The 26,481-nt window shown below is 35.6% G+C and overlaps 1 protein-coding gene across 1 annotated transcript; it reads left to right on the plus strand.

Moving 5' to 3' along the window:
• Window positions 1-1,353: 1,353 nt before the first annotated feature.
• Window positions 1,354-22,439, plus strand: tp53inp1 (tumor protein p53 inducible nuclear protein 1). Its single transcript, XM_030157270.1, has 4 exons — window positions 1,354-1,577; window positions 8,074-8,447; window positions 14,492-14,993; window positions 16,151-22,439. Exons 2-4 carry the CDS (start codon window positions 8,327-8,329, stop codon window positions 16,377-16,379), a joined length of 852 nt encoding a protein of 283 aa, XP_030013130.1. The 5' UTR covers window positions 1,354-1,577; window positions 8,074-8,326; the 3' UTR covers window positions 16,380-22,439.
• The last annotated feature ends 4,042 nt before the right edge of the window (window positions 22,440-26,481 follow it).

The raw sequence follows: 26,481 nt of genomic DNA on the forward strand, positions 1-26,481 counted from the left end.
GTAAATAGTATGATAAACGGCTAAAATTTACTTAGGGGGTCAAATGAGTAGCCATTTTTGCCAAAAAAGTTGTAAGAAATGCATAGAACTGTGTTGAAATACATTTGTGCATAGACTACTGATATTATTTGACAGTGGAAGCTATATTTTCAGACAGTGGACGGACGTGACATTACCCATGATGATCTGGCCAGTACCAGTATTTTATTAGTAATAAACTTATAGACTTACTATTGCTAATTATCCTCTTATTCATAAATGTTAGTATTGTGGATCTAAAACAATAACAGCTGACACAAAAACACAAAATGTGGCAGTGGACGGATGTGACATGGTTGTTACAGATTCCATTATACTGATGCTCAGCAGCCATGTCACTGTTTACACAAATGATCCCTGTGCAAAAACTAGTATCATAGTTATTTATTGTATAGTTTATCATCATACTAAAGAGTAAGTAACAATATAGAATTGTTATTTCTTTATAAAAATGCTTATTATTAGAAAACTGTTGATTTAAAAAGTGACGTGTGACATTCTTAATGTATGTATTGGCGTAACATAAGCAGGATGGATCAGCACCATACTCCATATTGCAACCTGTAAAAATAAAACGTGATATATAATATATAATCTTGTAGAAAAAAAAATTGGGGAATCTAAAAGAATAGAATTTTTTTTTTTTCTCAGGTAAATTCAGTTAAAATATAAGTTGGCCATTTGTGACATGAAAATATAGCATTAATTGTGATGAAATTGGACATTTTTGACCTGAAAACATAGTTCATATGACCATCAACATGTTGCAACAGAACTGAAATCCTGTAAATTTGCATAACTTGCATTTACCAACACAAAGTTTCCTTGGGGATTCACTTATACTGATTTTTTTTTTCCTTTTATATTGATTTCTAACGCACAAAGACATAAACAAGACCTCAAAGCAAATTTTAGCCGTAAAGCATTGCAGTAAATGTTCTAGTAAAAGATGTTATACTTCTTCCACTCATTGTTTTATTTTTTCATGGGTATTTGTTGCATTTGACTCATATTTTTAGATCGTGGGGATTCTTGGAAAACAGGAAACCTCTCAGCTCAGCCTGGATCTGCTGTTATTTCGGTATTATTTGTGTTTTTTTAGGTGGAAAACACGCAAACACACCACCATCCCTGCTTCCTCCACAGCTCTTTGCCCAGTCATGCCCTTTCTTTCGGGGGAGGGAGGGGGCAGATGTCACGTGGCTTGGTGACAGGCTATGTTCTGCGCTCTGATTGGCCCATTCGATGTTTGGCCCGCCCCCTGTGATAGGCCGTTTTATGTGACGACACAGCAATCAGCTGTTGGAGCTCCACAACAACAACAAAAGAAGGAGCAGTCGGGGGACGGAGGAAGAAAGACACGGACTGAAGGACAAAATAAGCTGAGCCGGACTGTGTCATATTAATTTTTATATTTTATTTCTTCCGGGAAGAAGCTCAAGTTTTTCTATTTTCCGAAAAGTAACGAATCTACCTCATTTTTGAAGGATTTTAATCACGGTTTGCGCTCGGCGACTTCCTCTGCTCCTCTGCCGCAGGTGAGCTCTTTGTTTTCTCCTCTTGGACATCAACGCCTCCAATGCCTCTAATTCTTTTATTTACCATGTTTTCTATTAATATTACACTTAAAACACAGTTAAACATTAAAAACACACTAAAACTGAAGCGGTAAGGGGCGGTTTTAAAGCGTAAAGATGCTTTTTTTCCGGCTGCAGCTTCATCTTCCTGATCTGTTTGCATCGTGTCGAGCTAATCAGGATCTTATCAAACTGATTTTATCCACTCAACTCGACCACAATCACCAATATTCTGCAAGATTATCTCCTAACACATATTTGTGGAGATAAAAGTTGAGAAGACATCGGTCCTGCCCTGTCGGTCGGTGTTGGATTACAGCCTCCTCCTCTTCCGTTCCTCACTAACAACCAGACCATAACCAGGCCAGTTTGGATGAATTAACCCCCCCACACACTGATGGGGAAAGTAAATTTAGAAGCAAGATGTCAGCAGAATGCTTCATTAGTAGATTATCAATCAAAATAATCAATAAAACGTATTATACTTTAACATTTATCCGGTTAAAATGTCAAACTAATGTAATTTTGCATGGTTTTACAGTGAGGTTTCAGTGGTTTTCAATGTTTTGGTCCTAAATTCTGATTTTGCTATGCATTATCAATTAAAAAAAAAAAAAAAAAAGTCAACAACACTCTTTTATTTGTCTGGTAAAAATATCAGTTATGTTTGCTTTGTAGCATTTTCGATGTGGAATTTTGTTTTACTTTACCTCACTTTAGTATAAATTAGTGGTGTTGTTGTTTTTTTGGCTTTATTAACTAATCAACGGATTACTGACAAAAAAAACTGGAACCGAATGCTTCATTCGTCGATTATTAACAAATGTAACTTAGAATAATATTTGTACTCAGTAGTGTTTTAGTGAAAATGTAGAAGGTGTTGGATTTTCCGCTTTTTCCTCAGGAAGTCTGGACGCCTTCCACAGCTGTTTACATGACTTTTCTTTCTTCTTTAACTGTAATGCCTGATAGGAAAAACAATAGTTTAATGAAAATATCAGTAGCCGATTACTTCATTAGTTCATTGACAACAATAATAATTGAAATCTGTTTCTGTTTACGAACATTTACCCAATAAAAACATCCAAAATATCTAGTTTTGGACATTTTCAGAACGTGGTTCCGGTGCTTCTATTCAAGTAAAGCATTTCTATCCTTTATACATAAAATAATGGCTTAATATTAATAAATAGTGAACAGAATATGTCATTGGTGACAGGTTTGTGTATCCGAAGGTTTATGTGTGTATGTTTTACTGCTGCCTGGAAACTGTTTTACGACATATTGGAGTATTTACTGATGTTTTATGGCAGAAATATAAGCTTTCTGACAAAACCTTCAATCCATATACTTTTTTACTTGTTTGAAAATAAAAATAATTGTGATAGTTTATGCATTTTGACGATTTTTTTGTGTAAAAACTTTCCACTTTTTCCATTTTCAAAGAGAGGTTTTGATGCTTTTCTCTGTTTTGTTGTAAAGTTCACAGTTTACTACTATTTGGACAAGGAATTAAGACAACTTGTAGTATTTGTTGACGTTTTACAGAAGAAAACAAACAGAATAACCGACTAAATGTACTAATCCCCACTATGTAAACAGTACAGTGACATTATTATGCATTATATCATGGAGTAAATAAAAACTGCCTGACTAGTTTTGTGGTTTATCTTGAAGTCATTTGTGTTTAAGCTCCAGTTTGCAAACTCAGAGCTGCTTCATGTAGTTTTCATCCTGATTATTGGACCATATTATTGGTTTTATTCCTAATCCAGGACCCTGCTTGGGCCTATATAATACATTTTCCAAGCGGCCTGGTTTCCATTTGGGGATAAATCTGATGCTGCTGTGATATAATGACTCCAACAATGTTGAACATGACTCAGTGACCCAGTTCAGGGCATTAATCCATCCCAGAGGAGCGTCTCTTTGTGATCATTCTAATGACATATACAATATTTTATCTGAACTGTATCTTGAAGGTGGAGGAGGGTGCGTTCAAGGAACAGGTGCTGCAGATTATCAGCCTGCTGTTGTTGTCTGTAAAGTGGACAAATTCACTCTGCTTTCTGTTTTCTGTCCGGCTCTATTTACAGAGGCGGAGTTTGGCCTTTGTCCCCCCCCCAAACACGGCCTTTATCTATTTATTCCGTGCTTTTTAAATAACCCCACCTAGAGGGAAACACGAGACGAGCATTTGAACGCATCACAGTCATTTTAATTAATAGAAAACCGCTGAAAAGTGCTGGTGTCTGCCCCCTACTGGTGGGTACAGTTGGTGTATCACTGAAATATCACCTCAACATTATTAGACTATTAAAAGTCATCAAAAAATAATGGTTATGCAATCAAGTACTAACTCCTGTGTGTATCATGTGATTGAAACAGACAGAAAAAAAAACATGGAATGCCTAAAAGCACTGTTTTTGTCAGTACAATGCCATAGTTATTGATGTAAGAACTGAAGTGATTTTGGTTATTATTAAGAAAACATGGAAAACGGATAGATATCAGCTCTGAAATCAAACTCTTATGAGCAATTTTTGTTGTTTTCGTTATATTTGTCCAAACAAATGTACCTTTAGGCATTAAAATGAACAAGAAACTGAAGAAAACAACAGTGGTCTAATAATTTTTTCCACGACTGTATACAAGGGATGAGTATTTTAGTTAGACTTAAAATAGACAGTTACTCAGGATTTTATTTTTGATACACATTATCCACCTAAAACAAGATAATAATACAAAAGAAAACTGACCAACCAAGAAGTGGGTGAATCACAAATACACAGCACCATTACATTTCATCTTTATACACTCAGAAATAAAAGATGGTAAGATATTATGTAAAACATACACTTCAACTTCAATTAAATAATTAAAACTATAGATAAAATGTAGTTTCTCAGCTTTTCATGGTTATCAGATATGACCTATTTGGACACTAGACTACATAATGAACAATAACAGAGGTCATAGGTGTTTATTTTTATGTACAGATGATTTGATATTATGCTGAAAACGTTACTTTTTCTTCAGTTTTCTCTTGGAAAACACCTGGTTTTCACTGAATAAAACAACGTGCATAGAATAATATGATAATGAATTGTGATAAACCATTTAAAAAGGTTAAATGTAGAGAAATATCTGGAATTTGTTAAAGACATTACAAGACATAGCCTAAGTCAAAAATAACCTAAAACCTGAAATAAAACATCTGCTTTTAAGGGTGAGTTTTGGTCTGCAGTGAAAGTTGAAGAATGCGGTTATTTGAGGTCTTAACTTATCCATATCAGATGAAAACAACATAGATTATGGGTTAGGGTTAAGATAATTAGGATAATGAGATAAAAATGATACAAGAAGGAAAGGACACAAAAACAACACTTGAGCAAAATGAGAAAACGCTGACACATTTATCAAGTGTGTGCCTTATAATTATGTCTTTCATAATTAGACCCAACCCTCCTGGTCTGTTTAAAGGACACAAATCCAGAATTAATACCAGATTTACCCGTGTTTTGATGGAGAAAACATGCTCCTTGTGTGCCTTTTACATAAACAATAGAAAAGCAATAATGGACAAAATCACCTGAGAGAAGAAACGTTTACTTATTATCACTCAAGTTATTAAAACTGGACCTGAGACTGTAAATTACACTGTAGTAGGTTTCTATTGTGTTGTTTATTTTGATGTTGTGACGTCCACACACACCTTTAAACCAAGGCTGACGTTGTAAAATGAGAGATTATCTAAAAAGGGAGTGAACGTTTACAGTATGTCAGCTGAGGTCAGAAGTTTGTTTTACAGGCAACTTGACCTTTTAACACAGACTTTCAACTGTCTGAGAGAAACAGAGTAATTATATTGATTATCAGTGACTAGGATTCATGAGCTTTTCTTTTGATATACGTTCTTGGATCTGTGGATCTGAGCTGTTCATTGGCAAAGTTTACTGAAATTCCATCCAGGTTCCTCATTAATCTAGTTGAATGATATTTGATGATAAATTTGCTCAGTATACTGGTTTCTTCCATCTGTTTTTAGTGGCAGTCCTAGCAGAAAACGGATCGTAAGTAGTCAATTATGAACAAAGCCAAAAAAGTTATTATGGAAAATATTTACACACTGATAATAATCACAATAGATATCAAATCTGTATTTTTGTCAGGTTAAAGACTGATTTTTTTTTTTCTTTACTTTATCCATAAAGACCCAGTGCTACTTTTGTGGCAGTTCCCAAATGAATTTTTCTCTCTATTTAATCTTTTTTAAGTGATTTATCATCATTTATTGCAATATTATCTTCTTTATTTTGTGTTTTTTAGCGTAACTCATATATTTTCCTATATTTATTTCACTGATCATATAGATTTTTATAAAAATTCAGATTAAAGTTGAGGGTTATTATACCAGAAACAGAGAAAACTGATGAAAAAATGAGTTTTTCAGGAACAATATCAATAATTGAACGTATAAATAGGTGTGTCCATCCACTGTCATTGATCAAACTCCATGGGTTTTACTCATGAGTCAATATTGTAGAAGATGATGGTGTTTCCACGGTAACTACGGAGCCTCTGAACGTCCAAACGGGTCATATCTAATGACCATAAAAAGATGACAAACTGCATTTAACACCAATTATTTACATATATTGATAGGATTCATGAATCAATAGGTATTAAACATCTTAGATCAATAGATGATTTTGGTCGACAAGTGGATGTATGGGTCTTTATAGGTTTAGTTGAAGAAACCAGATGATTTTTAGTGATTTGTAACTATTCATAACAAGAAGAAAGGTTTGAAAAAGACAAAAAAAAAACGAAAATGTGCAAAAAAGATGAGATAAAAACATAACTCATCAGAAAAATGTGTCAAAAAAGGTACAAAAAGGTAGCCCATTTCATATTTTACACCTATTTATTATGTTTACATCTCGCGAAAAATACACTGACACATTTCAATACAGTCTTCATTAGAAAAAGGTGTATCAGAATACATGTAGTTACCATTATATAGAAATACATGCTGCTGCAGAGTCCTGTTCTTTACACATTGAGTGTTTTAGCCACATTTTAAGAATCTGGGGCTTTACACATCCCCCATCCTCCTCAGCATTAACACGGAGGGCTCTAATCCCTTGTTATTGTGTCTGAGGAAGCCTCTTATGGATTTCTGCAGCTGAAGCAGACGACTCTGAACGCAGCTCTGTCTTTATTTATTACAGAACCATCAGGACAGACAGGAAATGAAACCACTGCATGTGTGTCTAGAACCAACAGACATGATTTATTTAGACTCCATGTCTGTAATTAAAGATGATCTTTGTCTGGTGGGTTTTATGACCGTCGGGGTATTGATTCTTGACTGGAAAAAGCTATTACTGGTGTTAAAAGTATGAGGGTTGAGCACAGTAAAGGTTGCAGTGCTGGTTATTTTCATTATTTATGTGTCAGCAGATTGATTGTTCATTGATTTCATGTGAGAAATTACCCAGACTCTAAAAATATATTCAAATTATGATCAAATATGAAGGAGAAAACCATCAGATTTTCAGTTTTAAGAAGCTGCAGCCTGCAAAAATCTGCCTTTTTTTTGCCTGATGTTTGACAAAACCAAGGAAATGTGTCATATTTAACTGTCCAACCAATTATTCTTGGACTAAATTGGATTTTTTTTTTTTTTTTTTTTACAGAGTATTAGATAAATCAAATTAAGACCAAGAGTCAGCAGATTGGTTGCTTAGTCGTTTGTACAACAATAGACTCTGTGTTTTTCTCTTTTAATCTGATTGTAAATGATTATTTGGGCAAAGTATTAGAACATTACTGGACAAACAAAGTCCAATTAGTACAGAAATGGTAGCAGACGGTGGTTGAATTTAGACACAAATGTAAAAAAGCAACAAAAAAAAAAACCTCTAAATATTCTTTTAGTTTGCTTTTAAATAAATCCAAAGACACAATTTATCACTTTAATGTTGTAAATCAACTGTTTATTTTAATGTTACATGTTACATTCAGCAGATTTCCTGAATTAAACCCCTTATTTCACTTTCTTCTCATGTCTTTTACACTCCAGCTGTTTATGTTGGTGATTCTTATCCAGATTTACTGGATTTTTAGAATAAACCCATCTGTTTTTTTCCATCTGTGCTCAGACTTGGGTGTTTATGGAACAGTTGCCTCCATGTTAAAGCCCTTTTTTTTCCTTTCTTCTTTGGGCTTTTTTGTACTTTTGCATTCAGACTCTGCTGCTTAAATTGGAAGATCTTGACAAATGTGTCGTTCTTCACAGGATTCTTCCATTTCTTTCTTCATTTCGGAGCATTTTACTTTATATTTAGCATTATTCTCACTATTAAAACCCATTTTCCGCCTTTTCCACTCAAACTCAGTTGTCAGATGTTGCTGTGTTCTCCGTATTAAACCCATTTTTCTGTCTTCTCAGGGCTGTATTTCTACGTTTGCACTCTAACCGACCCTGACGTTGAGCGATGTCCCTCCTGCTCCTGCTGGCTCTCAGATGATCCATGACCACACCTTATTGATGCACTTTAGCACCTTTCCGGAGCGTTCCTCCTGCCGCGAACCCCGCAGCTGATGACCAAAGCGCCGTCCACGCTCCCCCGCCGTCGCCACGAGCCTCGCGCCCCCCTGAGCCCCTCCCCCGTCGGCCTAACGCCCCCGCAGGACCCCGCAGGATGTTCCAGAGGTTCGCCAGCGCTCTGTTCGGGGATGACGTCGAAGAGCTGAGCCGACCTGGAGGAGGCAAAGAAGAGGAGGAGGAGGAGGATGAAGACTGGATCCTGGTCAACTATCTGAGTGAGTGAAGAAGTGTCTGTAAAGCTCAAAGATCAGATTGTTATTCGTCAGGGTAATCTGAGTGTTTTAATGAAAGGCAGAGGGAGTTCTTTCAGGCACTTGAGGACATTTCACCTCATCTAGGACGCTCCCACTGACCGGTTTCAGGTGAAAAACAAACCACATGCGACCTTAAAAAACCCCGTAGGCATCAACAACTACATAGAGCTTAAATACTCGGAACTAGGGTTGAGCTACTTAATATATAACCCGTCATAAATAACCGACAAGCCTAAAGTATCTGAAACAAAGTGCCGTCAATAACACACAGCTGTTATAAGACAGTGTTGGAAAGACCAGGATTAAAGATGCTTCATATCTACTCAGTTTCATACAAAACAAACATGGAGGTGGGAAATCTCCCGTGTTTTTATTCGATCTCTGGTCCATCAAAAAGACACATTTAGATCCTTTTAATTCATGTACAACGTGACAGAATGCTTTAGGTGGTTTAGATCTGGGGTGTCAAACTCATTTTAGTTCAGGGGCCACTTTCAGCCCAATATGATCTCAAACAGGCCGGACCAGTAAAATAATAACATAATAACCTATAAATAATGTCAACTCCAATTTTTTCTCTGTATTTTAGAGTGAAAAAAGTCAAATTACAGTATGAAAATGTGAACAACCATGAACAATCTAACATTTCCTGAAAAATAACTACAATATTAACAATATTATGACTCAGCTTCTCATTTACACATGTGCATTACAACTTATAGATCACAGTGGATCTACAAAGACACAAAACATTTAGTAACAGGCAATAAATCATCACAACTGAGCAAACTCACTTTGTTACTGCAGTTGATTTCTTGTTGTTATTCAGTCTGTATGAGACCATCATCTATGATCTGGGTTCATTTCTGTGGTACAGACTGAAGTGGTCTCACTTTGACACCATTTCAGTCTGGAGTTTATTTTCTCAGTGGCTGAAAACATGTTCATGTCTCCTACAGCTTTTCCCAACTTTGGAAAAGCCATAGAATTGTATTTTACTTGTTGCTACAGAATATTTTTTGATAAAATATTATGAATTTCAGACCATATGTATTTAGAAAAGTCCACTTCTGTTCAATAAGGGGTGTGAATGACCATGAAAATCAAATTATTCTAAAATCAAATTATTATAAATCTTTGAAAAGTTTGGAAATTCCGTCTATAAAATGAAAACTCCACATGTTGGACAAACTCCTGCAGGTTAATGAGACTAAAATAACTTAGACACTGACTAGACTGTTAACATTAATGCTATATACAACAACATGTAACACTGTCCTTAAAATACAGTGTTAACACTGATACTCAGCCCATTTAGAATGAATATTAGTAGAGTGTCTTATAACACTGTTACTTATTTATTTGATATGATTTGTCGCCTGAAAGCAGATCGTATAACAAATAAAGATCGTCCATAACATGATATCCAACCAAAGCTGAAAGTGGAGAATATATTTCAAGATAAAGTCTAAAGGTCAGAAAGTAAAACAGTCATTTCAGACCTTATTTAACATCATTTAATGCTCGTGCCAACTTTCCAGTCTGCGATTAAAAAAAGCTCCAGGTCAAAGCAGGCATGACACTCAGAGGAGTTCAACACTCACACACACAGACACACACTGTAAACAGAAACATGACACACTGTCAGGGTGCAGATGAAGCCCGGCCCGGCCTCAGTCTGGCCCTCCGTTAACCCGCTGCCGGTCCTGACTCGACCTGAGCCGGCTCCGATTCCACAGCCCTGTGAATATTTCAGACACGGGAGGGGGAACACGAGTCAGACTAGCCCAGTTCTACTGTTATGGTGCAGAGCTTTGGGGGGGTGAAGGGGAGGAGGGTCGGGATCAGGCAGTTTATGGGCAAGTGGGGCTGTAAGCAGGTCAAACAAAAGCACCCGAGGAACCAGAGGAGGTAAAAATAGAGCCGAGGTGGAGGTGGACATGTATGGGCAATGTCTGACAACTCTGCACATAAACACACCTGCAAACAGGGAGAGGCTGACCCTGAAGGCATCTTCAATCCACTCCATAAAACTATGAGTAACTGAATGTTATAAAAGAGGAAATTCATGTTTGTTTAGTGTTGATATTTAACAGGATCACAAAATAATCTATTATTAATTTAGAGTAGGTTACAGGTGACATCTAACATGCATATTTACACAACAGTAAACAGTTACAGGTCTAAGGAGAATATCTGTTTCTACAGTTAGTGTGTTTCCTGTTTTGATATTTAATCAGTGCTGTGAGTTTATAAGGAATTTTGTTGGGACGTTGATTAAAAATTGAATTGCAGTTCAGATCCTGAACACACTGCATCAGACTGCATTATTTTCTATAAATATAAATAAACTATTTCTCTGCATTTTTTGTTATATCTTAGAAAATGTGAGCATCAAATCTGAAATGCAGCACTAAATAGATCATATTCGCGTGCTTTTATTCATATTTGAAGGCCACATGTGATTGGAGGCTGTGAAAATGGAGAATGGAGAATATAGATTAGATTTACCATTTAATCTGCACATGAATAATCCAGTCATTTACCTCAAACCAAAATGAGCATCACATTAGATTCCCTCTGCTGTTATTATCAGAACTACATGACGGAAAGTTCCAAACCCAGAATTTTGTAGGTAATCTGTAACACAACTGCTCAGAAGTAAGTTTAAGAATTCAGCACAAAGTCATTCTGGTTGAATAACTGGATATAAGATACAATATTAGAGGATGTTGTTACCTGAGGAAAAAATTAAAACTGAAGTCTGTCTTTTTAAGGTTAGCCTGCATCACTGTTGTTATGAATATGAGGATTCCCCTGGTCCTTCACTTCATTATACAGCGTCCTATTCCCGTTTGCTGAAGATACAAACTTACAACAGTATGTTCATTAAATCATATGATAAATAACTAAGAGTGTAGAATTTTCAGCAGATAAAGGCTTTCCTCTGACCTCCAGTTCCAGTAAAACTCAAAACAGATCAATGTGGTTAATGATTTTCTCCTTTTAATACATATAACATTAATGAAATATTAACCTTGGACTCTGAGAAAGTTTAATAAAATTGTGCCTTAATGATGAAAATGCAGAACAGTAACAAAAGGATAAAATAACAGCCAGAGCTAAGGGTACCAAAGCTGCAGCATCTATCGATTAACTATTTTTTTTTACCGGCTGCAGCTTCATAAATGTGAGGATTTAACACTTTTGTTCTCACATAAAACAAACAGGGTTGTTTTGTGCAACTTTCTGATCTATTAGAGACCAAGCGAATGAATAGTTTCGTCAGTTCTCTCCTCCTGCTGCCAGCTTTAATCAGTTTTATTTCCTCCTGAACCCAGAAGCAAGGTCAGTGTTGTTGCTGTTGAACTCACACCTGAAGCTGCTCAGTTTGCAAACACCTGCAGCCTCTGCAGGACGAGGCCAGCCGCTAATGGACTGAGACAGCGAAGGGCGTCCTGCCGCTGAGAGGATCAGCTTCGCTCTGAGTCAGCAGCGCTCTGCACGACTGTTGTGGCTAAACAAGGATTCCTCTGTGAGCGGCTGCCTGGTGTTAATGTCACGTGTGGAACTCCAAACAGCCGCTCACATGCAAGTTCAATGCACACTGTAAACACAGGGTGCACTGAGGACAGCGCTGATGATCGGATCAGTAAACCGTTGTTCCTCTTTAGTCAGTTCCTCTCTGCAGCTGTGAGTTAGGAAGGAAAACGCAAGAGGTTCATGAAGACGAAGTGGGGGATTTTATTTACAAGGTGCATTAATTCATCTTCGAACAGACCAATAAAAGCCACTAAACTAAAAGTAGAAGCCCAGTATCTATCTATCTATCTATCTATCTATCTATCTATCTATCTATCTATCTATCTATCTATCTATCTATCTATCTATCTATCTATCTATCTATCTATCTATCTATCTATCCATCCATCCATCCATCCATCCATCCATCCATCCATCCATCCATCCATCCATCCATCCATCCATCCATCCATCCATCCATCCATCCATCCATCCATCCATCCAAATGAAATGACTTCAGTTCACTCATAACCCTTTATTTTTCCAATGGTTTTCAAAGTGTTTCCATTGAATCATTTAAAACGCAATCTATGACCCATTTTTCCTTCTTTTTGTCACTTAGTACCATTGGTGGTTTCACCCATAAAAAGGGACCGAAACGTCCACCGTCATCCAAACACATCTACCGATATAAAATGTGTAATACCTGTTGATCCATTAATTCTATCAATCCATGTAAATAATTGGTTTAAAATGCAGCTTGTCATTTTTTCATGGTCATCAGATATGACCCATTTGGACGTTCAGAGGCTCTGTAGTTACCATGGAAACACTATCATCTTCTTTTTCAGTTTTTCATCAGTGTCAAGGTTTTCCCCCCCAAAACTCAAACTCACAGTAAAACTAAAGAATAGCTTAATGAAATCTAGCCCATCCCTGAAAATAAAACTACTTATGCACTCACACATCTATCAAAAAGCCAACCTGAAATACTCCATAAACATAAAAACTGATGATGATTTCATAACATTGGATCAGACGTCTCCTTAGCTGACTCTGAGGTATTTTTAGAGTCCAGCTGGAGATCGTGTTGCTTTTCCTTCTCCTCATAACTTCCTGCATCTGTGAATCATTAGAGGCTGATGGTGGAGACTGAAACCTGGCTCTGCAGCCTCAACTCCATGCCAATTTGGAAAATGCAAGATGTTGGCGGGTTTTACTGTACAATGACTGATGTGTCCAGAGTGGGGAGATCAGCTGTGATATAATATGCAACTATTCTTCAAAATACATTTATTAGTACTTGGTTAGTGGTTAAAAGCCATGCATTCACTGTCAACTAGTTGCATAGACTTTACCATGAATGATTTAATTTATTCATGCAGGGTAAATATGACCAGTATTGAATTACATTAATATATTGTTTTGGATAAAGAGCTTATATATAGAATATACACTCATATGCATTATTTCAGTTGCAGTTTCATGAGATAGTAAGCGGTCCATCTGTCTGAGCACCAACAAAATGACTGTTTACATTTACTGCACACAGACCACAGCACCCCCTGCTGTCAGATCAGAGCACTATAAAAGTTCACCTTCTACTCTCATACACTAACACCTTTATCAAATGAAACTGAAAGGATTTAATAATGAATTTACTGGTTTTATGGCCTAGAAAGTGTCAGACTGAAATGACTAATAGTGACAATTGATAAATATTGACAATTTTTGTTAATATTGTGATTGCAGTTTTGATTTTAGTCGACTTACTTTGTTATTTAGGAGAATGCACAGGTTAATAATGTTGAATTGAGTGGATGTGTACAGTCAAATATACAATTTAAAATATCATATAAAAATGTATTGCGACTTTGTGTGTTTTATATGGTAAATCCAAAATATCACCAGGTGACAGGGGTTGTGTTGTTCCCATTTCTACAAATCTGGATCTTTTCTATAATATAAATACACTGATTCTTCAGTTAAGTTGACACTTCTCTTAATTATGCAGCCTTAAATTCAGTCACTGAGTTCTAGTCTTAGCAAATCTTTGTCCAAAATGAGTAAATGAATCTCTGTTTATAATAGAAACTACAATGTACTTGTGTTCAGCTCCAGATCAGTGTCATTAATGAAAAAGGAATTTGACAGAAATTGTGCAGCATCATAACATTTGACTGGGTTGAGTCTGTTCTTTAAATTTTGCTAAATCTGTATCTGAGGAAGGCAGACATATTTAAAGTTAAACTGTAAGTTCAAAGTTAAAGCTGGATTATAGAAGTTTCCAGTATTAAATGGTGCAACAGAATTAAATTTAATCAAAGTAAAAAAAACAGTTGAATCAAGATTCAGTAGATTTTTAAAAATGAGTCCTAATGGACAGAACAGAAAGACATTTCTCTGAATAATTAGATGCATTTATTAAATCCGTCGTGTTTTACGTGGACTGACGTTTCCTTCGTCTTGTCGTGTCTCTGCAGCCGAGGCCTGTTCTGGATCCGGGTCCACGGTGAGTCCAGCGGAGGAGGAGGTAGAGGAGGAGGATGAAGACCTGGTGGTCATCCCCTCCCCCGTGGCGGGCCCTCGGATCCGTTACGCCTCCTGCACCTCCTTGAACTCCACGGCCGACACCGACCTGGATGGAGGCGCTGAGGAGGAGGAGGATGAAGAGGAGGCGAGCGGCTTCCTCCGTCTGGACGCCGGGTCTCTGGAGGAGAGCTGGTTCGTCACCCCCCCTCCCTGCTTTACCGGCCGCAGCATCAAGCCCCTCCCCCTGGAGCCCAACCCTTTGGAGAACCTGCTGATCGAACACCCCAGCATGTCCGTGTACGCCTACCACGACCCCCCCCGGATCAGCCACGAGCCCCTCCCTCAGACGTTGGACCTGGACCTCAGTCTCTTGTCCAGTAACGTGTCCCCCGCCTCCACAGCCTCAGGGGCCAAGAAGAAGTGCCGATGTGGGCTGGATGGCCCCCGTCACAGGTAAAGACCTCGAAACTAAACTACAGACCTGAACCTCCACCAAAGAATCTGCTGATAGAAAATGTTTATTAACTGCTGAGCCACCAATCCTATCAACACATTTAAATAATAGAGTTAAAATACAGTTCTCAGCTTTTCATGGTCATCAGATATGACCCATTTGGACGTTAGTGAACGTGGAAACACTGTCATCTTCTACAGCATTGATTCATCATTAAACTAATGTAATAATGATCATAATAATGGATTAGATTTCTATAGTGCTTCTCAAAGCACCCAAAACCCTTTACATTATTAATCCATTAATCATTCACTGTCACATTCATACTCTGGTGTGAAATGTAGTTTGATAAATGACAGTAGTTGTAGACACTTATTTAATGCTCATGTACTTATATATTTTATTGTAAAAGTCTCCTTTTCCTCCTTTTTTTTCTGATTTGATCTAATAACCTTTGAATTTACTCTACATGATCCATAAATTAAACACAAAAAACAGCTCATTTTCACTGAAGAATGCAAAATGCAGAGGATAATATAATAAATGGTGATAAATCACTTGGGAAAGACTCAGTAACTTTCATACCACTAATCCTATCCATACATTTAGATACTTTAGATAAAATGTAGTTTGTCATTTGGACATTCAGAGGCTCCATAGTGAATGTAAAACACCATTATCTTCTATGAAATTGATTCACCAATAAAACCCATATCGTCTGACAAATGACAGTGGTTGTAGGTGCTTGTATTCATGTTTCATTAATGATATTGTTTGCTACTTCTTCAGTTTTCTCTGTTTTGATATAATAACCTTTGAATTTATTCTGAGCTTTTATGAACACCTATAAGATCAGTGAATTCAAACTAGGAAAAATGCAAAATGCAGAGGATAAATATTATGATATAATGGAGGTAAATCACTTGGAAAGACAAAAAATAATAACTTGGTAGTTGTGATTAAAATAGTTGCGGGTCTTTAAGAGCTAATAATAAATAATAACACAGTAAATATAAGATATAACAAACACCAAGATGTCTCTAAATGTTTTAACTCCTATTATTTCACAGTAATTGTCCTTACTGTTCTATCCCCCTCCTTAGCAGACCCATTGCCACTCTAACTCCTGTTCCCTATGTTGTGGCGCCCCCCGCAGGCCAGAAGTGGCGGTGGTCCAACGTCGCACCAGCCTCCACACCGCCTGCTACGCAGCAGCGGCGGCGCTCTCCGCCCGTTCCAACCTCCTGCAGCAGCGGACAGGTAACGTGACCCAGCGTGCCAAGCCGCTGTCCCGCAACGCCCTGCGACGCCTCAACCTGCGGCGCCCCCCGAAGGCCAGCACCCTGAACCTGCACCAGCCGAGCCAGAGACACCTCAACTTCTGAGGAGCCTTCATCACCATCACCATCATCTCCTGATCTGTTCTTAAATCTGATTGGCTGCTGGATCAGGGAAGGTTTTCATTACCAGCTCATCTGGCCTCCATCATCTATCCTTCATTTCAGCGCTGATGTGAAAACAGAAAAGGTCATCCTCACGAAACCCCGCCCCCTTCTCCTTCATCCTATCACCTTCACTGGTTCCCTCCTCTGATGTCCAATCACAAAGAGGATTTCCTCACCTCGTCACCTTCTTCTTTACGGACAACATAATGTGTAGAATCAATGCTGTAGGTCACTTTATTCAGGGGCTGGTTCAAGATGCCGGCAGCAAGACGGCCAGGTGATATCATAGTGATGTCATAGTGATGTCATCGCATGCTGTTTGGTGATGTCACAGTATTTGACGTCAGAGAAACACGACACAAAGCTGTCACTGTGTCCAGGATTTAAAATGAAAATCCCCTTAAAGCCAAGCAGAACTGGTTTAAATTCTGCTGAGTTCCTACATTTCCCAGAATGCCTTTCAACAGTAATAAGGGATATTTCACCGCTTCTCAGCCTAGGTTTGGATACAACACATTTATAGCAGGTCTTAAAAATCACTGTGTGCGGTGGCGTTTCCAGAAGTAGGTTTTTAGCACAACGGGAGTATCATGCAGTGTAGATGCATCATGGGAAATGTAGTATTCAGTGATTGTGGGAGTTTTATCAGTGTCAGCTAGTGAATATCTGGATATATCTGCCACTGCTGCTTCGACTTTAGACGTTTTTTCTTGTTGTCGTCTGTCTCGTGTGAGTTCATCAAATTTATTCAAGTGCAATAATAGATCATTTAAACATTTGGTGAGTTTGCTGCAGCAGGAGCAGTCGGTTTATGGTTCAAGTCTACACGCCTGTATGTACGTTAAATGCGAACATAAACAGTTAGAAGCTTTTTGGCGCAAGTGGAGTTACTGTAACTGGAAACTGAGAGACAGATCAGAGGGTTTTCACAGAATCTCAACTGTCGCTGCTTTTACATTTTCGGTTTGTGTTGGATCAGAAAACACAGTTTGGTTTATTCTCTGTTATTGTTTCGCTCTCCTGACCAAGACATGACAACAGACATTAGGGCTGCAGCTTCACATTCATTTCAGTTAATATTATTATTTATTAATCATTTTTATTTAACTCTTCTGGATATTTCTATTTAATCCTGAAAAGCATAAACTATTGCTTTTATAGATTATCAAAGTAGTTCTGCATTTTTTTCTCTTTGTCTTTTCCTATTAATAGTAGATATTGTAGTAGCCCCTTTCTACTACTTCTGTTTTTACTTTTCTATTACAAAGATGAGTGGTAGAAGTAGTTATAGAAGAAAAGTGCTATTTTGTTTTCACATCACATCACAGTTATACATGATGAAAATAGCGTAAGATTATCAAAAAAGTAGTACTGCTTAAGTATTAATTTCATCATTTATTCTAGAAATGTAGCCACTTTGTCACATTTTAAAAACCTTTTAAAACTTAAATCTTGTCATTTTTTTTTCTCATCACTGAAATTGATTATCTTTATTGTTGCAGTTCTAATGATTATCTGAAACCATTAATACTTGAAACTAGTGAGTATAGTAGCCTGTTTCCACAACTTTTTTCTATTATTTCTACTTCTTATCACCTGTTGAAAAAGACAGCTTAAAGAACCAACAGCAGTAAAGTACTGTTTTCTTTTTTCTTCAGAAAGTTTTGCATTTAAATAATAAATCATCTCATTTTTACTGACTTTTTCAGTTTGTTGTTGCAGCTCTAATGGACGTCATCCCATGAAAAACACTGATAATTTCCAAATCACAGTTCATGCATTTAAAGGGGATTTTCTGTTTAATTTCCTAAAATTGTTATTAAAAGTGACTTCTCATCCTCGTCCGTCCTGTCATCGACTGAACCTGCCTCTGACATTGTAATTCAGTACTTTTCACAATATTTTTTCTTGTTGAAAAATGAAAAAAAAAAAAGTTAAAAAATACTGGGTTTAATATCACTAAACGCCTTGTTTTAACGGTAGCTTTGAGATGAATAGAAGTGTAAAAAAAAAAAAAAAAAAGATAAAAAAAAATGTTAGAAAAAAAAAAACTTCCAAAATATTTTTTTGAAAAGACAAAAACAGATTACATATCAGTATGAAGTCGGTATATCTGCGTCTCTGGTTTCTTGCTTAGGTATGTTTGGTCGTGTTTGTGTGCAGTCTGTTGTGTTGCATGGTTGTAGAGTTTGTGTTACGACTGTGGGGAAAAAACGAAAATGGAAAAAGACTTTTTTTTTGCTTTTCTTTTTGCTGTTTTTATTTTGTGTTTGATTAAATCTGCAGTCCACTTCTCAGGGTCACAACCAATCACCTTTACACTTTAGGAAAATGCAGATTTACTTGACGGCTGATACGTTTTTTTTTTATTTTTAATTTTCCCTGGTGAAAATGTTTATGAGAAAAAACAGACTTGTAGTTTTAGTTTAGAAACAGGAATCCATCGAGACGGAGAGAAACTGTTGGTATGCTTCAGCGATTGTTCATATTTTGTGGATTTTATGCTTTTTATTAACTTCTATTTTTTCCTTGATAACTTTAGTTACATTTTGTTAAGCTGTTAAAATATTTAAACCAAAAAAGTAGCAGTGATCTTTAACGTTTCACTAGTGGATAATACGGATGTTCTTTAACTCGTTGTTGAATATTTGACTGTTTGTTAATACGTCTTGGCTTTGAAATCGTGAACTGAATGATGCTTAATGTGGAAAATAAAAGGCAGAGATGGAGCTGAGTCACCGCACTGCAGAAAATAAACCGAAATAAGTGACTGAACGTACGGAAGCCCATTTGTGCCAGGAAAACAAATTTAACCAGAAATCCAATAAACACGGCAAGTTTTAAGTGTTAATTACGATAAAGTGGTTTAAAAAGGGGGAAAGAAATGCTGCTTGAGTCTGGAAATTCCACATTTCTGCACATTTCTACCTTAAAACCCGCAACATATCAGTAAAAATATAATTTAACCATTAAAAACAAAACCACAAGTATTTTTTTATATTATTTTTTGTCTTAAAATCCTTTAATATACCTATTTTGATGATTGTTTGTGATTTAGTTTAAAATGTGTATGTTATAATAATAATAATAATTTAGATTTCCCTCTTAAATATAATGACACATTTTTACGAAAAGATTTTAACTTTTGGATGATATTCCACAATTTAGACTTTTTCTCTTATTGTTTTGTTTTTCCTTTAGTGTTTTTGGTATTAACTGTTATTAGACCTTTTTTTTTAATGAACATTTTCTTATTCCTGTTTTTTTCTTTTTTTTTATGTTTAATAGTTTTTACTTCCTGGCATTAATTGGCTCCCATACTCAATTGTAACTATTCAGAAAAAGTGTGTAAAATCTGCTGGAAAGAAAAGCAACCAGTTATTTAACTTTTTATAACACTGTTAAATGCCTGTTTATCAAAATAGATCAGGTTGATATTTATAAGTTCATATATTCTATATTCCGAAGAAAAACTGTTCATCTAAAGGATAAATCTGGTGATTTTCTATACATTTTTCCTCGTGTTTTCTATAGACGGAGCAAGGAGGATGAGTGCTGTGTTTTAATAAATCCGGTATAAATACAAAAATAATACAAATTTATTTCCTTAGATTTGATGACAGTAACAAAACCGGAAAAAAATCACCAGACTTGTCTTTCAAGGGTTATGTTTTGGTAAATCAACATTTAGGGATGTAACAGTACAAAAGTCAGTTTGGTTTGAGAAGGCAAAAAAAGTGTTTCCAAAAACATCGATAAATGCCATAAAAGTAGGAAAACTGAACTTTTTCCACAGCTAAACTGAAACAAATCACACTTATTTGTCAAACTCCATATTAAATAAATCACCAAACTGTAACATGGGATAAATAAATGTACCGTTACACTCCTATTAAACAACAAATCCAGGACTATTAAAGTCTGTGCTTAACTTTGGGATACTTTCTGATCTGTGCAGTAAAAACACACTAAGAAAGATGAGATTCTAGCGATGGAGACTGTTTGCAGTGTGGTTTCTATGGGATGAATGTGACGTTTTAAGTCTAAACTGAAAAAGAGGTTGAAACTCAGTGTTTGACAGCGTGAAATCTAATTTAAAAAAAAAAAGGTTTTTACTGAAAAATGTTGAATCTCTACTAACGTTACTTCTTCTGTATTTGAGTTTATCGTCTGTCTGATGAGTAAACGCTCTGAAACAGTGGAACTATGTACAGACTGACGAGAAATCTTAAAAAATGCCAATGTATGGAAGCCCATTTATGCCGGGAATAGAAACAAAATGGTAGAAACGCAACAAACATGGAGAATATCAAGTGTTAATTAGTGCATAATGTTTCATTAGTGGGTCAGTTAATTAAAAAGACGAAATAAATAGTGCGGGTCAGTTTTCTGTATGTTTATGTCTTCAGCCTTATGACATATAATAATAATATTAGTCAGATATATTTATAACCCATAGTATTTGATATCATTTCATGTCTTAATCGCTTAAAAATGCATGTGTTGACTCATGTTAAATCTGTATATGGTAGGATTTTAACTCAACATTTTTACTAACATTTTCTTTAGATATCCCACTATTAAATTTTTTTTTACCTGTTTTCTTCTTAGTAGCTAATACTATTCTTCTTTTTCTCTTGTGGTTGTTTTTTTTAATCAGGTATTATTTTATTTTATTTCCTGGCATTAATTGGCTTCCGTACGAAATCTCAACTATTGAGAAAATGCGTTAAAAATAACCAATAATTAAAGTTTCTATAATGCAGTAGAATGGTTTTTGATCAGATTATATTTATAGGTGAATATTTTGTATATTCTTAAAAAAAAAAAAACTGTTAGTTTTTAGGATAAATGCAGTGATTTGATGCTTTTATATCGCAGTTTCTTATGATTTTTGGCGCCATTTTCTCTCTACTTGTAACATTTTAATATTTTCCAGCTTCAGAACTCTTTTTTTTCATTAGATTTTATGTTTTCAGACACAGAGTTTCACCTTTTGTGGATTACTATTCCTCCCGTAGGTTTCAGTTTGTCTCTGTAGTTGTGATGATGTGACAGTAGCATTAATAAGGAAGCACTAATAGGCGTTTTGTTAGGTTGTTATGGTCCGCTGTAAATAATTGTAACGCGAGTGGAGTGCTTCTCTGGTGTATTTAAGCTTTTCTGTTATTTCTTGAATGTGTCTCAAGCTTTGCAATCACGGACGATGATGTTATTTTGTCGAAACCTTACGGACAGAAGGGATCGGAGGAGCTTCGTCTCCTCGTCGCTGTCAGGAGCCTTTGTTATTATTATGTTTATTATTGTTATTATTGATGTTGTTTATTATTTTCTGCTCTCAGCTCATCTCTCCATCATCAAACTAACAGGGATTTGTAATGTTTTTGTTCAATGCCTTGAAATTTGTGGATCACGTGCCTTCCAGGTTGAAATGTTGTAACGACAATGCATCGATGAAGAACTTGAACTCTCTTTGTTTTTTTTAATAAGACAAACAAATAGACGTCACAAATCAACTATGCACCACTCGGAGGAACGCTCTTTCTCCTCGTATTTCGTCGCCGCCCAGCCAACCAGCGTCCAGATTTTCTAGTGACTCAACAAACCAGACAGAATAATGTAGCAAAACCTTTTTTTTTTCCTTCTATTGTTTATTTTACAAAAACAAAGTGTGAAGAATATTATTTTGTGGCATTTTTACTTTTCACCAAGTGTTAGACATTGTGCTTTTTTTTTGGTGTAGTTTACTGGAATAATACAGCACTTTGCCAAAAAAAAAAAAAAAAAATGTAAAAAAAAAAAAAAAGTGTAGAAATTTTAGGGTTAACCTTTTATTTATCTACATAACTGGTCTCATTTGTACTTTTTGGTTTGCGTGACAGATCAATGCTTTCAGTTCTGATGTCAGAAAAATGCTAATTAATGCGGGGTCATCTGTTTTCCAACTGTTAATACATGTGATCTCTTATTAGCCGACAATAATAAATGTTTTACTACACAGTTCTTTGTACTGTCTCCTCATTTATCTCCATGAATCACTAAAAAATGTGTCTTATTCTTACTGGATTTGACCATGATTTAAAAATATTAACCCATAAAGACCCAGTGTTACTTTTGTGGTGGTTCCTAAATGAATCTTTCTCTATATTTAACCTGTCTTAAATTATCACCGTTTATTATAATATTATCCTGTGTATTTTGCATTTTTTGAGTGACAATCATTTATTTTTATGTATTTAATTTACATAGTGTAGATGTTTGTGAAAGTTAAGATAAAAGTTGAGAGTTATTAAAAAACTGAGGAAAAAGGGACTTCTTAAGCAAAGATACCTGCATATCTATAACTGAGCATAAAACAAAATATCTCTATCCACTGTCATTTATTAAATTCCATGGTGAATCAATGTTGTAGAGGATGATTGTGTTTCAATGTTTACTACGGAGCCTCTGAACATCCAAATGGTTAATATCTGATGATCATAAAAAGATGACAAACTGCATTTTATACCAATTATTTACATGTTTTGAAAGCTTTAGTGGTTCAGAAGTTATTAAACATTTTAGATCAGTAGATGATTTTGGTCGCCAGTTGCTGTTTGGGTCTTTATGGGTTAAGTGATTTGTTGCCATTTATTGTAATATTATCTTTTTTATTTTGTACTTTTTTAGTGAAAATCATGTATTTGCCTGCATTTAATTCACTGATCATGTGGATATTCATAAAAGCTCAGAGTAAGGTTAAGGAATATTATATCAAAAATGGAGAAAACTAAAGAAAAAGTGACTTTTTCAGCAAAATCTATCAATAACTGAACATAAACCCAGTGTCTTCATTCACTGTCATTTATTAAACTCCATGGGTTTTACTGGTGAATCAATGTTGTGGAAGATGACAGTGTTTCCATGTTCACTACGGAGCCTCTGAACGTCCAAATGGGTCATATCTGATGACCATGAAAAGACGACAAACTTTATTTTACACCAATTATTTACAGGTATTGAAAGAATTAGTGGATCAACAGGTATTAAACAGTTTACATCAGTAGATGGGTTTGTTCAGCGATGGATGTTTGGGTCTTTATAAGTTAATCAAGGAGGTGTGAATACTTTCACTGTTGATTTACCCTTTCATGCATGAATTATGAGACCCTTAATCAAGATGTTTTTCCCGAGTGATTTTTATTCCTCTTTGGGCTTGAAAAAAAAAAACCAAAAAAACAATGTGGTTGAATTTTTTTTCATGAACCTATTTTTCACGGAGTTACAAAAATGTCCACTCAGCTGGACACCATGCGTTTAATTTTTGAAGCAAAAAAAACGTGTATTTACTACATGTATTTACTGATATACTGTGTAAAAACTATGAAATAAAAACATGTTTAATGTTGCTATTCTGATGTTTTCTTACATTTTATCATACTCTAATTCTAGTTATTACTCACTTAATGGAGATAATATGCAAAAAACCCACAAATTTTTTGTTTAAAAAAAGCAAAAAAAAAAAAAAAATCCTGTTAATTACAGTATAAGTTAAGTACAATATAAGATGTCTCATATTGTTTCGAATTCTGTTGTTGACACTGAAAACTGATTTGCATTTGAGGTAAGTTAATATTCGTTGTTCTCAGTCTCTTAAAACCAAATTTCATTTCACTGTACTAAGGTATTTCGCAATGACAATTAGGCCTATTCTATTCTATTCTATTCTATTCTATTCAGAGTAATAGTCTTCATATTGTTTTAATGACATGAGGTTCAGCTTGCATTGGACCCAGACAGACTCTACAAATGTTCGACTTTAAACTATTATACTTCGAGGACATGTCAGAGCCTGGATTTGTGTGAACTAGTAAAATCTAAATCCTTTTCTAATACCTCATACCTTGTCAGTGTAAACATCAGAGATGACTCAGACTGGCAGCTGTTGAAATAGCAGTTTCTTGAATTTTAATGAGTATCTATGGGAAGTTCTGGGCCATTATGAGTTGTTTCTCCTGTGAACGTGGGTTTCATTGAACACGGTTTCAATACATGTGAGGGCTTTGAGAAGTGAAAATGTAGAGGTGGAAGGAAAAGTCTAGATTTCATGAACCATATAATCTGATGTATGGCTCTGATAAATACCAACAAGGATGAACAATTGAAAAGAATCTTAAATCTTGCTGTAATGTACATTTTACATTAACACTGAGTCTTAGCAAGAAAAAAATTAGACCTAGAACCAAGAGTTATTTTTTCCAAATGAATTTTTTTTTTTTTTTCAATTTATCACCATTTATTGTATTATTATCCTCTGCATTTTTAATTTTTAAACCAAAAAGCAAGTATTTTTTTTCTGCATTTAATTTGCTGATCATGTAGATGTTCATAAAAGCTCAGAAAAAGTGACTTTTCAGCAAAAATATATAGTAACTGAACATAAAAACAAACATCTACAACCACTGTTATTTATCAAAATACAGGGGATATGCTTTTAAATCAATGTTGCAGAAGATGAAAGTGTTTCCAGAGGCTTTTTGGAGCAGCATTTAGTGGCCTTCAGCGGTATTATGTTTCAATGAACTGTTTTACTCTGGAGTCAAGGTCCTGAACACTTAATATTACACCAGTCTGATAAGAGCTCAGCTGCAATTTTCAAGAATTTATTAATTATTTTATTCATTTATTGTTTTCTTTGTTCTGTTATTGTACATTTATTCATGTTCAAAAATGCAACAAAAAAAAAACAAAAAACTTGCTGTTACTATAAACATTTTCTAACATAAAACTTTAAAATGTGCATTAAATATATTTATAATAACCACTTATACATTGTGAAAAAAGTACATTTTGTCCCCTCGGGTGTACTTTAAATCACTTGCTATTTTCTCCTTTTCTACTGAAAATAAGAGAAATAAGAGAGATTAAAAGGAATAAAGACAACACTTATTTGGTTTTTAAAAATATAGCTGTAAAATGTAAATTGTCTGTGAGCATAATTTTGCAGTTATGTGAAGTTTCTTCTTCCCCTGCAGCTCTTTTAATCTTTATCCAGCATATTTTCACTTTTCTCTGGCTTTATTAGTCTGTTGGTTTTCATGTGCAGGGAAGAAGTTCTGAAATGAGAGTATTTGCAGACTGAGAACAAATCTAATAAAGTTCATTTGCTTTAGATCATTTTACAGTGCTGTAAGTGCTCTGAAAATGCACCTTGTTTATTTCATACTTCAGATTTTATACTTCAGATTTTTTTGATTTACTTACCTTGGAGGCAGATGGATTTGCTTGTTGTTTTACTGATTCATGCTGGTGATTCTAAACCTTGGAGATCTTTGGACCAGGATGAGCCACTAAGCAGACTTTGGGGTCCAGCGTACTCACATACGGACTAAAGTAAACTATGTGAAAACGCCCTAAATCCCTCTGGGTCTGTATGGGTCGTAGCTTTACAGGTGAAGGTGAATAATCAGAGCAGAGTGGGCTCTTTGAGAGGGGTGCAGCCTTTGTATCCTGTCTTTAGAGGAAATACTTAAGTATGCAGAGGCTGCCTATAGAGTACAGTTTCTTGCATTTTCAGTGTAGTACTATGGGTGCAGCAGTATTGGGTCGTTTCTCCCACTGGTGTGGGTTTCATGGAGTGGGGTCTGAAAGTCCATCTCTTGGAAATTGTCAAACAGGAATTCTATCTGGAAAATGAATTATTCAGGGAAGAGTCGGCTAGTTTTTCCATCATAAAATGTACTTGCAATACTTTTAATAGACTGTATCAGTATGAAAATGTGAAGGTGGAAGGAAAAGTTTAGATTTGATTAACCTAAGAATCTTTTAGTTGGTTCAGTAATGAATAAGAATTGGCAAGTTCCATTCAATACGACCTTAAACACTTAAAAGAAGCTATACAATAAAAAAGAGTAAAATGTATTAAATGCCTTAATTTCATGGATCAGAGGTGTTAAAACAATCTGTAACATCTAAAAACTGATCCAAATCTAGTTGTTTCCAATAGGCCTGTACATGCATACATACATACATACATACATACATACATACATACATACATACA

The sequence above is a fragment of the Sphaeramia orbicularis genome, chromosome 16 (assembly GCF_902148855.1).
Source record: "Sphaeramia orbicularis chromosome 16, fSphaOr1.1, whole genome shotgun sequence".
Classification (NCBI taxonomy): Eukaryota; Metazoa; Chordata; class Actinopteri; order Kurtiformes; family Apogonidae; genus Sphaeramia; species Sphaeramia orbicularis.

Bases quoted from the DNA above. Each gene is read 5' to 3' on its own strand.
- tp53inp1 (XM_030157270.1), top strand. From the start codon at position 8,327: ATGTTCCAGAGGTTCGCCAGCGCTCTGTTCGGGGATGACGTCGAAGAG. The intron at 8,448-14,491 runs GTGAGTGAAGAA...GTGTCTCTGCAG, and splicing joins GATCCTGGTCAACTATCTGA to CCGAGGCCTGTTCTGGATCC. The intron at 14,994-16,150 runs GTAAAGACCTCG...CGCCCCCCGCAG, and splicing joins CTGGATGGCCCCCGTCACAG to GCCAGAAGTGGCGGTGGTCC.